At 41.0% G+C, this 13,397-nt stretch overlaps 1 protein-coding gene and 1 non-coding gene across 16 annotated transcripts in view; both read right to left on the reverse strand.

Moving 5' to 3' along the window:
• The window catches only part of PUM1 (pumilio RNA binding family member 1), a 120,921-nt gene that overhangs the window by 20,674 nt on the left and 86,850 nt on the right, over positions 1-13,397 (reverse strand). For all 15 annotated transcript variants that reach the window (XM_038377386.2, XM_038377387.2, XM_038377385.2 and 12 more), the window contains 4 exons: positions 8,873-9,011; positions 7,061-7,204; positions 5,578-5,874; positions 4,541-4,777 (listed from right to left, as the gene is read on the reverse strand). In XM_038377386.2, the coding sequence (XP_038233314.1) occupies positions 4,541-4,777; positions 5,578-5,874; positions 7,061-7,204; positions 8,873-9,011 (817 nt within the window). The remainder of the gene's footprint in view (positions 1-4,540; positions 4,778-5,577; positions 5,875-7,060; positions 7,205-8,872; positions 9,012-13,397) is intronic.
• On the reverse strand, positions 10,713-10,786 carry LOC119845590. Its single transcript, XR_005289644.1, has one exon. It is a non-coding gene; the product is annotated as a small nucleolar RNA SNORD103/SNORD85 (small nucleolar RNA).

Here is a 13,397-nt window from a genome sequence, read left to right on the forward strand (position 1 = left end):
CTATGATTCTCACCAAGGGAGACACTGAACTTGGGCTAGTGGGTGATATACAGTGATTGTCCACTAGAGGGCACCTAAATCCTGTTTTAAAAGAAAAAGGAGTTTTCAAACCAAAACGCCTTGCAAGCTGCAAGGAAGGGCAGGATTACCCAGAAGTAACGCCATACCAGCTGATTAACACTTCTCATTGGTGATCTTTTTGTACAATCTATTGCAGAGCCCTGAAGTGTGTCACTAACTGCAGCAGAACACATGGCACTAAAACCCATTAACTCAGATTAAGGTAGGGTGTGAATTTCAAGCAAAATATCTATTCCTGACTAACTCTCTGTATAGATACCGGTTTCAGAGTAGCAGCCGTGTTAGTCTGTATTCGCAAAAAGAAAAGGAGTACTTGTGGCACCTTAGAGACTAACAAATTTATTAGAGCATAAGCTTTCGTGAGCTACAGCTCACTTCATCGGATGCATCCGATGAAGTGAGCTGTAGCTCACGAAAGCTTATGCTCTAATAAATTTGTTAGTCTCTAAGGTGCCACGAGTACTCCTTTTCTTTTTGTATAGATACCCTTATTCTGGAATAAAAGCATCCAAATAGGGATTTAATCTGGGTAGTTAATCAGGAATAACTCTCAATGAAGAAAAATCCTAAGGATTCAACAACTTTCTAAGCACCTCTTTTCCCCACCTCTGCAAAGGAGAGATTACCCATGCATTACATGTCTACATTATAGCCTCTCATTATGTACTACAAGAATTTAAATAGCAAAGTTTCCTCCAAGAGCCACAACATTTAAGACTTCAAAATTTGACAGCTGTCTCTCCTACATATCTGCAAGAATCAATAGGTTCTGCAATGGAATTTGAGAGGTTAGAAGAAAAAAAATATTTTTTGCAACCTAAGGCAACAGCAGAAACACTACTGGATAGAGACTGTGTATGTATACTGAACTAAAATCCATGGAGGGTAGCGTTACAATAATACATTTATCTTGCCTAGGCAAATTTTGTACTTTTGAGTTGTGGTATAATCATCTCACTCAGGGTCTCCCTCTTGCAGTCTCTCTTTGTAGGCTATTTCAAGAACTGCTTATCTCAGTTTGCGGTACTTGGTACTGCCCAAGTAACTCTCAAGATTACAATGCCAGAAAGAACCAGTTTGGTTAAATATAAGCCATATTTCACAGCTATGATATAATCAGACAGCTGAAAGAACTGGGATGAATCTTCCTGGCTTGTACAGCACTCAGTAATAGAGAATACATCACTTCCAGTTAAAAGACCATAGCCATGACATGGCTAAGGGCATGTCTACACTACAAACTTAAGTCGACCCATGTTAGGTCCACGTACAGACACTGCAGCAATTACTTATCTTCCTTCTTTTGGTGGTGCGTGTCCTCACCACGAGCGCTTCCGCTGACGTAAGAGAGGCAGTGTGGGGGGCTGAGAACTAAGACTCTTAGCTCTGTGTCGCTCCCCACTGGGAACTCAGCAGCCCATGTGGCTCTTGGCTCCGTGCTGGGAACACAGCAGCTGTCTGGGCTCCCAGCTAGGAGCTCCATGCTAGGAGCCCAGGCAGCAGCCGGGCTCTCAGTGGGGAGCTGGGAGCTTCGGTGCACCTGGGTTCCTGGCCAGGAGCTGGGACCCTGGCCAGCAGCGAGAAGCACAGCTCTTGCTGGAGCCCCCCACCTGCCCCAGGGTGACAGCCCAAACTGTGAGTGGCTTTCTTGTCAATTTCATGGCTCCATATCTCTTGTGGAGGTGGAGTTATTAGGTTGGTGTAGTAGGACACTTACATCAGCAGGAGTCAGGCTATAGTGTAGAGACTGAAATAATTAGGTCGACCCGCCTTATTTCGACCCAACTCTGTAGTGAAGACCAGGGCTAAATAAAAGGACAAACCTGGAACAACTTGTACACCATTTAACCAATAGGATTGCTGATTCTAAATAAAATCAAACCTCAACCTTACCTACCATCATCTCATTGTGGTCCTGAAACAAAGTTGCTTGCAAGAACTTATTTTTTCTTCTAATTGATACATTGGTAGAACTTTATTCTAAACCAGGTTTCTTCGATCCCTCTTTTGCAAACTGATTAGGAACAGGTGGTTTAATAATCCCTTATAACTGGCCCAGCTGTCATTTAAATCTTTACTGAGATGAGAGTACTTCCTCTCCCCATCAGAAACTAGTTCCAATATTAAGCTCTAAAGGGGATGAGATCAGACTCTGCATTAAGTAAAGATGATGAATCTAGTGCTATCAGATGATGATTAAATCATCCCCAAACTCAAAGTGAACTGGGCATTCACTAACATGATGACAGCTTTCACTATACTGTGAAATCCCAAAGCACCATTCTGGACTCGCTGCATGATAGACTTGTGGAAGAAGCTCACTTAATTAACACCCAAATTGAGTTTGCATTAAAAAAAAAAAATCAAACCAAATTAAAAAAATTTAAATGGCTAACAAACAAATGTTATTGAGAACAGTCATAGGCAGGGAGACTGTACAGGAACTGCTCTTAAAATCACCTTTCACCATGTGTAACCACTGGGCAGAGAATCAGCCATAGTGAATATGTGGCTTGGAGCAGAGTTTTTTAGGGGGGTGGGGGGGAGCCATCAGAGTTCCTTTCTGGCTGCTTTTAGGAAATGGCTTACGGCCCATTTATTTAAGCAGGCTTATACTTGACCTTTTTTGGGGGGGGGGGGGTGCCCTTCTTTCTTTTCCACTGTGTGTTCAAAAAAGAACTAGATAAGTTCCTGGAGGACAGATCCACCAATGGCTATTAGCCAGGATGGGCAGGGATAGTGACCCTAGACTCTCTTTGCCAGAAGCCGAGAATGGGCAACAGGGGATAGAACACTTGATTACCAGTTCTGTTCTTTCCCTCTCGGGCACCTGCCATTGGCAACTGTCGGAAGACAGGTTACTGGGCTAGATGGACCTTTGGTCTGACCCAGTATGGCAGTTCCGATGTTCTTACATTTGGATTGATTAATCACTTCCCTGTTCCCCATACTAAATGGGGATATTGTTCCCCTTTGTTTGGCTGAGGGCCATAGTCCTGCCCTTGTGTCAGACTCTGTTTCTAGACAGTCGATCTTTAGCTCCTATTTTAATGTTTTGTACTGATTTTACTGTGGGACATTTAGCTTCAGTCTGATGAACACCCAACTATACAAAATAAAATCTACAACCTTTCCAAATATATTCAACCCCTGGAAAGCTCCAGGTTATACAAACAATTTTCTCTCTCACATCGAAACTCACCTTCACAGCTACTGTATCATACCCCGCTGCACTCAAAGTCTTATATTCTACACTGATATGCCATTAAATACTGAATACAATGCTCATGTAGACCAGGAATGTGCTAAGCACTGATATACACAAACTAAATTACAAGTAGGAGATATGCATGATAGACTTGTGGAAGGCGGTCACTTAATTTCAACACTCTGGTGTTGGAAAGTGCCTGTAAAGGGAGATCTGTTCTAAATATTCAGGAGATTTGCCAATGTGGATGTGTGTTCATATGAAGAGTCAAAAACAAGGTAATAACCTGAATATTGAATAATTTCCTATTTTGTACAACACATTATAATGAAAAACCAGTTAGTTACTGGTCCCCCTGAATCACTACAGAGAGTGAATCTCTCATGTGGGAAGGCAGTGCTTACAAGCCCATTATTCACATATGAACATATGCATTATTTAGTTTAGTATATTATTATGAATTTTAGTCCAACAATTTTCTGTATATTTTTGTACATTCAATGTCTACTACTCATTTCATTTCAATCTTTTCTAAGCACAATTTTAAAAAGCTAGTTGTTTTTAATGACATTTCTTACAGAATTATTTAAGTCCTGGTTGGCCAGGGATGTCGTCATATAACAATATACTAAACTCAATGTCCAACTATGATTTTTCTTTTGATAGGCCACATCAATGTGAAATTTTCATCAACTGAATAGCTACACGTAACACAGCATAAAACTAATGCTGCTCTGGAAATTGCTACGTTTGGTATAAAATATGAGATTGCCTTAATCTACTCATTTCTTATTCAAAAATCTTTAACCTACAGGTTAAAGGATAACTTAAAACATCTAAAAAGGTTATGGGTCAAGCCTACCTGCTCCTTTTATTTATTTATTTATTTATTTATTTAAAACAAATAAATAATGCTTGACACTTTTATTGTGCTTTTCTTCCATGCCTTCAAAATGCTTTAGGAAGGGAGTTGAGTATTACCCACGGTTTAGAGACAGGAAACTGGGACACCGAAACTTGCATAAAATGAGTGAATCACTGGAAAAGCCAGGACTAGAACCCAGCTCTTCCAACTCCCCGTTCAGAGTTCTGTCTGGTGTGTGAAAGTAGCAGGTCTGTCATAAAAATACCAGGTGTGGACAGTTCCCAGAGTGTGCTTATCTTACCTAAATAATTACATAGTAGTTTAATACTCAGCATGGAGAAAGAGTTCACCAGTAATTATTTCCATGTTGGGATAATATTCCTTACCCAGGTTTAAGCTTGAAGAGGATCCATGTGAAGATAAGGAAGGTGGTGGAGTCTGAGAATGGCCAGGTCCTTGACTAGGAAGAGGCATACCAACAGGCCCAGGAGAGGAGGAAAATCCAAGGCCATTATAAAAACTGTGTCCAATAGGCGTCAAACTGCTGGATGTCCTCTTGTACAGGTCACTGCTCCCTGTAAGGGAGTCTCGGCGGGAGCCACTGCCAGTGTTGGAGTTTGCAACTGAAATGGGAGAGAATAAAACTAAATGAAATTTACAAACCATTCAGGGTGATGGGAGTGTTGAGAAGTATGTAATAAAACGAAAAATGCACCCGTGTCCACTTTAACTGCTTGGCACAGGGCTCCTCTTTTCATAAGTTAATGGGAATTGTGTATATGCATCTCCTGGCACAATCAGTCCCTAGAACTGTTTCCATCAATGCAAAGAGGCTGCCTGGCCCAATACCAAGTTTGTTTAATAGAATTTGTTGATCTAGTATCTCTAATACACTACCCATGAAAAAGGATTTTACAGAACAACACTGACAGCTCGGAGTTAGTAGGGGCCCAACAATGTAGCTTGCTCAGCCTCAGGTGAAGAAGGTTTGTGTCACCCTTGAATGAGCCTATTCGGACCATCAGGCACAGATAGGCTGTGGATGGAAACATCATCCACCCTGTTCAGCCAGGGGAGAGGTCAGCCTCATGGGCAACAGGATGATGAAGAACTTCCCCGAAAGAGCATTACAATATTAACACAGAAATTGCCAGACTGCATCAGATCAAGCCTCCATCTAGCTCAAACTCCTTTCTCAGAGAGAACAATACCAGATGCTTCGGAGGAAGGTAAAAACTCCATAAAGACACAATTAGAACCTGTCTAATAAGTGAAATTTCTGTCTAGCCCATGGCAGTCAGTTGGCATAAGCCCTAAAAAAGAAGGGTTGTATCAGCCTGGGCCTTCTATAATTGATACTCAACAAGCACATTCAGCTTGTTCCAAGCTGTTCCATCTCCAACAGACCAGCTAACATGCCTACCTGCCGTTCCAAAACCTCCCAGCGCAGATCCCAGCGTGGCGCCGAGAGAGCTGCTGCTTCCAAAGCCAAGGGAAGTGTTGGCAGCCTGGGCAGAGCCCTGAGAGAAGAGAGAGCTGCTCTGGGAATTACTGCTCAGAGAGCTGTTGCCATAAAACGAGCTGGATGCCAGGTTGTTGGTGGGCTGCTGCTGGGGTTGGGGCTGAGGCTGCTGAGTTCCTAGAGGGCGAAATGGTCCATTTGTTGTTCCTGCCAGACCACCAGCTGCACCATTGGCTGAAGCCGCAGCTGCTGCAACAGCTGTAGAAAAGCAATGAAACAAACAATCCATGTTGGGGCTTAGAACTAGCAGGTACCATTTATTTACTACTGATTTTATTTACTACTCTTCCCTCTGGGTGATATTCACTCCTGTGTAGGGAGTTGTCACAAAACATACACACCTTTCACTTAAGCAGCACGCAGTGCTGCACAGGCCTTGTGTTGATCTTCTGTCTCTTGTTACACAGCTAGGTTTGAAACCACTTCAGTTGTGCTACGAACACTGAACGTTTCTTTTTTCCAGATAGTTTGTAAGTGTCTTGCTCATTTGCCGGCCTGCAACAGTATCCCTCATATCTCTGTGACACCTGGTCACTGTATTTGGGTGTGCGTCTTTTTCAAGATAATTACCATTTGTGGAGGTTTAAGCAAGAGGTAGCAAAAGCAAACACAATCTGCTTCCAAGCTACATTTTAAAGGGACAACTGTAGCTTGAATTAAATTTAAATTCTGTAAAAACTGAAGGCCAATAGAAATATGTCCACCCAATTAAACACACCCAATAAAAACAAATAATATTCCCCGACATGTGTGAAACCCCAAACGTGCAGTACTAAGGATCTGACAATCAAAATGACTTTGATTTTTAATAATCTAAGATATTAAGTAACATTAGCCGACATTGTTAACACAACATTAATGCTGAGAGTTTCCTTTAGAAATGAGTTATTTTATGATTAGGGAACGTTTTCCTTCCACTCTTCGATCATTTAAAGCTGTACAAAGGGATTTGGCTCAAACCTCTCCTCAACACCTCTGAAAATATCCTAATAGAAAAACCCCAAACACAGTAATCCAAAAAATAACCCTGGGAAATTTCAGTTAAAAAAAGGTGACCGAGCATGGTAAATTATTATTCAAATCGTTTCAAAATCTTCATTTTAGTAGATGCCACCAGGTACTGTTGATAATATCGGAATTTTGCAAAGTGGTACAAAAGGCTATTCTATGCTCACTCTTCAGTTACATATTTTGAGGCTCAGCCCACAGAGTACAGAGAAAGTTCTCAGCAGCAATCCCTGTAATGGATCTCAGTGAGGGCAAGTGTGTCATCATTGCCAGCACATCTACAGCCGAGTGCACAAACATCATTCACAGAATTGTCCCCATCTTCCACATGGATGGGACAGATTTTCACACACATTTCTAGCTATCTGGAACTTACCTGCTTGCGCTGCTGAGGAACTGATGATGACAGGAGCAGGGGCTACCAAGCGCACAGGGGCCCCCAAGCCATTCCTAGCCCCTGCATTCACCACCAGGGCACCCGTCTGGTCATAGTACGCTGCAGGAGCCAGCATAGGATAACCTAAGAATACAGAGACAAATTAACATACACAACTAAGCCATCTACCACCAGGAGCTACTGACATTTCAGATTATTTCAAGAGAAGCTCTGATTACAGCTACAGGACATTTTCAAATGTAAATAGGTAAAAAACTGCATACATTCTGCTTCTCCCGGCATGTCTATACTGTCCCGCAGTTCAGACTAAGGGAGCGTAAATAGCTGTGTGCACTAAAGTGCTGAGCTGTAACTCCTCCATGTGGATGCTGCACGTGCAAACTCAAAAGGTGCTGAGTTCACACTAAAGTAGTCCTACTAGCACAACTTATTTCCATTCCCTTACAGGAATAAGCTATATATATGTAAGGTGCCTTTCATACCACTAAACCTGTGTCCATACTGGTGAGGGTGGGGGCAGCTATACCACTTTAACTACATCAGTATTATTGTGCATATGAACAAACACTACATTATAAAGCTTGGTTGATGCAGAATATCCCAACATCTGATCACAAAGAGGCGCTGCTGATTCACATTGTCAAATCACTGCCCTCCCAAAGACAAGGGCCAGATTGTCAAGAAAGAGCAACTCCCATTTAGATGTCTAACCCCAGTGACTAGATTTTCAGAAGTGCTTAACATTTCTTAATGGGGGCTAAGACCTTTTGAAAATTTTTTTTTTTTGGCCTAAGTAGTATTAATAATGCCCAATTTGAGGCTACCAATAAACCAAACACACCTTGCAACGTGCACGTTACCTTTCACTCTATAATCAAAATAAAGCCTTCTACAGTTACACTCCAAGTCATATGAAGGCCTATACCCATATGGAATTCCCAAGCAAGAGACTTCAGGCTGAAAAAGTTATAGAACATTCACTTAACCTAACTCTGACCAACCAGACATACTTATATCCCTTTAGCATGTCAATAATGGCCTGTATACTTTACAATACTGCAGTTTATATGTCAAGAGAGTTGGTAACAGTCTTGTGGGTCACAACTAATGTTATGGGAGCTCATCTTCTGCAGACCTTGGTGTTCTTGACAGTGAGGCTGCCTACATGTGCCCCCACAGGAACAGCTATTGGGAAGTGATGATGTAAGGTGCTGAGGAAGAAAGATGTTAGCCTAGCCAGGCTCCACAAAAAACCCAATACAGTGGAAGACTAAATTCTCAGCTGATCATGACCATCTTCCTCATTGGCTTCCATGGTAGAAACAGAAACAGTTGCGACAAACCACAGTAGACAACTTAATTTATTGTAATTATTATTTTTAAAACCACTAGCGTCTACATAAAATCTTGGACATACTATATGAGGGTGAAATCCTAGCTCCATTACAGTCTATGGGGGTTTTGCTACTCACTTTATTGTGGCCAGGATTTCACCCAAGGCAAAGATCCATAAAGATACAATAGATACCCAAAACATGAAATTTCCACAGAAGTCATTAATTCTTTCAAACAGCCAAGCTACCGAATGTATTCTCTTCTGACTTTATCCTAAGAGTAAGTGTATTTAATCTGTATCCTAAGAGTAAGTGAAGCAGGACAGGAGATAACATTTCTTTTCACCTTTGACAAAGGGATTTAAACCATCAGAAAGCACAGCTGGTTCAAAGAAAATTAGTAGCAATTTATCTAGTGCACTCCTTGGCTTTGCAATGGCATTGACAGAGTCCATACCTGGCATCCCTGCTGCCAGGCCTTGTCCAAAAGCAAGAGCAGAGTTTACTGCTGCAGCTGCCACGAGTGGATCAGTCTGCTGTCCCTGCTGGTTCTGATTTGGAGTCAAAGGACGCTGACTGGCTCCTCCACGGAGGACCTGAGTGAAAAACAGGATCATTGACTAGTCTGTCTGCTTTGAAACTAGTGTACAAGCCAAAATAACTGAAAACATTTCTACAACTTTTATGAACAGTCTAGTCAAGAAGTTTATGCAGTGTTTTGGCCATGGATACAGCCCAGGATATTAGAGAAACAAGGTGGGTGAGGTAATGTCTTTTATTGGACCAACTTCTGTTGGTGAGAGAGACAAGCTTTCAGGTCACCTGAAGAAGAGTCCTGTGTAAACTGAAAAATTTGCCTCTCTCACCAACAGAAATTGGTTCAATAAAAGATTATCTCACCCACCTTGTCTCTCTAGTTAAGTGTTCAGCTTCCTATGCGCTATGACAGGGATTCTCAAACGTAATTGTACCACGACCCCTTTCTGACAACAAAAATTACTGCACAACCCCAGGATGGGGGACTGAAGCCTGAACCCGCCGAGCCTCACGGCCCAGGATGGGAGGCCAAAGTCTGAGCCCCATCACCCCATGCGGGGGAAGTGGGTGGGGAGGAGAAGCCAAAACTGAAACCCAAGGGCTTCAGCCCCAGGCGGGAGGCCTGTAACCCTTTCGGCCCCAGGTGGTGGGGCTCAGGCTTCAGCTTCAGCCCTGGACCCCAGCAAGTCTAAGCCAGCCCTGGTGACCCCACTAAAATGGTGTTGTGACCCACTTTGGGGTCGTGACCCACAGTTTGAGAACCGCTGTGCTATGACAAATGTGTGACAATTAGTGTAGTTTTTCTTCTCTCTATTCTTAGTGGACTGTGCTCTCAGTTACAAAGTCTTATACATACTGAAGTATTAAACTCAGAAGACCTGATGTTAAAATGGGTACAAATGCTTTCATGATACCTAAAGATGCCCCTGTCAAGTTTACTGGACCTGACCTGGGAAAATTTCACCCACTAACCTTTTCATTCCTGTTTCCATACATCTCTAATTTACACCATTCTAAACAAATCTTTAAGAAACAGTCACTGCTCCTGGAAAAGAATGGTTATTGGTATTTGTCCTCTGAAAATAACACATCTGGCTACTGGTGTGCACAGAAATGACACTTAAAGCTTACCAACTTGAGCAGAAATGAAGAAACACTCAGTTTAGTTCTCATAGGCTAGTGAGACATGGTGACTTGGCTTGAGTTTTTCCAAGCTGTAGACCCATCTGTGAAACAGTGACCCCTTCAATAACAAGATCACACAATGTCTTTTACATGTAGCCCTTGCAGTTAAAGTGTGTGATGCATTAACTGCTCTGCGGTTTATCTGTGAAAGCCTACTATTCAAGTGGTTACGAAAAAGTGTGCATCCACTTGTGAGTTCAGCCTATTAAAAGCTGTCACGTGGTGCCATGCACGTTAGACATTTTACAATAACAGATCACATAGAAAGGTGTCTCCTGCCCGCCTCCCTGAAAGTTATTAGAAGCAAATATTGACTTGGCGCACCAACAGAGAGAAGAGTGTAGTTAACAGATTTTCACAAACACTTAACCCACCTCCAGTCTAAGTGGTTTCAACAGCTGCAGTGAACTGATGAGCATGCACAATGCTGGTGCAATGTACTGAACATGCATGATGAAGGATCTGTCACAGCAAGTGAAATATTGGTGTTTTTATGAATCTGCCATCCTCTCTGGGATGTCCCAAGCAAGAAAGAGAAAGTACCATATACATCATTCTAGCAGGTTTTCAAAAGTGCTGGCACAGCTCTTCAAGGTTCTCATTACTGAACAGCGTTCTCAGTGAGGGCAAGTAGATCATCATTGCCACACTTTTGAAAACCACTAAAGCACAGGGGAATGAGGGAAAAACTGGTATTTTTAAATGAAAAGCTAGGTTTCCCAAACGAGTTCTGAAAAAATCACAGCAACATGTGAGCAGCACTTCTTCCAAGGGAGCATCTGGGAGGATTTCCCTCAGAAATGCAGGGTCTCTCTCATAGGGGAAGAAAGGTTTGCGTTTAAAATATATACACATATTTTTAAGTCTAAAGCACTCTGGCCACTTTTGGGACTGTAAAAACAATGACAGATACTACAGGTTATATCTATGATAGATGGTTTTTGAACCAGCCTATAACCACGGCAAAAGCCATTTCAGCATATACCTGATTTACAGAGTGCAAGACCCTACTCTGAATGCCAAGCCTAAAGTGGCAAGTCTGTCACACTTCATTTCTTCTATTTTACCAGTGCCTGCATTTCTTGGTGTAAGTGTGGAAGCTCAATTCAATCACGCATGTTAGTGACTTGCCAGGTGCAGAGGTTTGAAGATTGACTTTGTCGTCAGGAAGCGAAAATTGCCCCTCTCATAACTGGTCCAAAATCAATGGAGTGAAAGATTATTGCTTTATTTTATCTGAAGGGCTTTAAGATGCTACAAAGCATTTGTTTCTGGTTATATCCGTTCTAAAGACAGCAGCTGCTAAGTCCAGATGCTAGCTATATAGTGGAGAAGATGGCAGGTAAAAAGAGCACGTAAGGTCCAGTAACTCTCAACACGCAAGAGCTAAAAAGCAAACGCTTTATACCACTGCAAAGATGGTACCTCTCTGATTTCCAGCAGTATAACAGATTTATTTTGTTTCTAGCCCTGAAGAATCATTAGATACTGGTTGTTAAACTATGTTCACCCTGACTTGGTGTTTGGTTTAGCAGTGGGTTTTCAGCATTAATTCTGAACTAAATATAGCAGGTTCAAACCTCAAACACATCAAACTTGCAATCTCGGGATATGTGCACAAGTTTTAGGTAAATACATTTGAGAGGGTTGATGCAGAGCTTGAAATTCAGATTAGCATGCATTTCTGAGGTATAAAATGAGAGGGGCAGAGACTATTTTTACTCATGACATGATGGTAATGATGACTACAAACAAAGGAACTGTGGTGCCACCAGCAGCTCTTTTATCATCCATCTTGAGCTGGGAGAGTTTAGCAACAATGGAATAATTTTTTATAACATTAATCTGGAAGTTATTTTTGAAACAGAAAATACTGAGTTGAATATTAAGTTAACTTTCTGGATTTCCATACAGATGCAGACTATTTATGATGCATTTTTACATTGCTATAATGAAAACCCACCTTAAGTAACACAATTTAACTATTGTTCCACATCACATTATATCAGTACTTTCAGAGTCATTTTCATTTTCCATTCTCACATGCTTGTAGGGACTAATTTAGCACTCACCTGATCTACATCTAATAAGGGTTGTTACTATTAATAAAATATGTATTTTTAAAGAGCTAATATATACTTAATTAACATTAATAGCTTAGCTAAGTTAGTAAGAGTTTTCAAAATGTTCTGTTTCAGAGTAGCAGCCGTGTTAGTCTGTATTCGCAAAAAGAAAAGGAGTACTTGTGACACCTTAGAGACTAACAAATTTATTAGAGCATAAGCTTTCATGAGCTACAGCTCACTTGAAGTGAGCCACAAGTACTCCTTTTCTTTTTTCAAAATGTTCTAACTCTCTTTATAGCTCAAGTCTTGCTGCATTAAAAATTGATATTAATATGCATATTTATGACAAATGACTTAATACTGGAACAAAACAATGGTCCATCTCTCTGACAATGACTAAATATAGTTGCTTCAGAGAAGATACAAGCTGCATTATACATCTTATTTGCAATATTATCATGGGGAAATTCCTTCTGATTCCTGCTGGTGATCCGCTCAGTAGTTGGTCCTCATTACTGCTGCAAACACTTATTTCTATAAGCATTGATTAAATCACAAAAGTATTTGCCTCAATTTTGTCCTGCAGTAGAGTTTCAGAGGCTAATTTTATGCTGATGTAAAAAACTATTTCATTTGATTCATTTTGAACTTCTACTTCTTAAATTCTTTATACTCCTTGTTCTAGTGCAGATAAAGGCCAAAAAAAAAACCAAAAAAAAACCAAACAAACCAACCACCCAAACAGCCTGGCTGGCCTTTTCCATATTGCATCGCCTCTCACATTCCTCCTTTCCATCTAGGTTTTTTCCCCTAAGTGGCCTTAATTTGGTTTGAATTAACTCATTTCCAAAGTGAATTAAACTAAATTAAATTAAGGTCATTTTAACTTTAATTAACAGAGTCCACAAAGGGGTTCAATGTCATTTAACTAATCTACTTTAATACCTTTAGGTAATCCGGATTAATTTTTCTGAGTGTCCCTGTGTAGACAAGCCCTTAGTTTCCATAAATACTTACTAAAAGACCTAAGGGATCCAGACTGTTATGGCCTATCATTTGAACTCTCATACACTTCTATAAGGGATTTTCAGCTCTTAAAAACCCTCGTAAGAGAGGAATGAAACACACAAAAAGTGATGCTTAGGAAATACAAAGTTTATGATACAGATCAATGTAAGTCATAAGTAAGGATAA

Source organism: Dermochelys coriacea, chromosome 19 (genome assembly GCF_009764565.3).
Source record: "Dermochelys coriacea isolate rDerCor1 chromosome 19, rDerCor1.pri.v4, whole genome shotgun sequence".
Taxonomy (NCBI): domain Eukaryota; kingdom Metazoa; phylum Chordata; order Testudines; family Dermochelyidae; genus Dermochelys; species Dermochelys coriacea.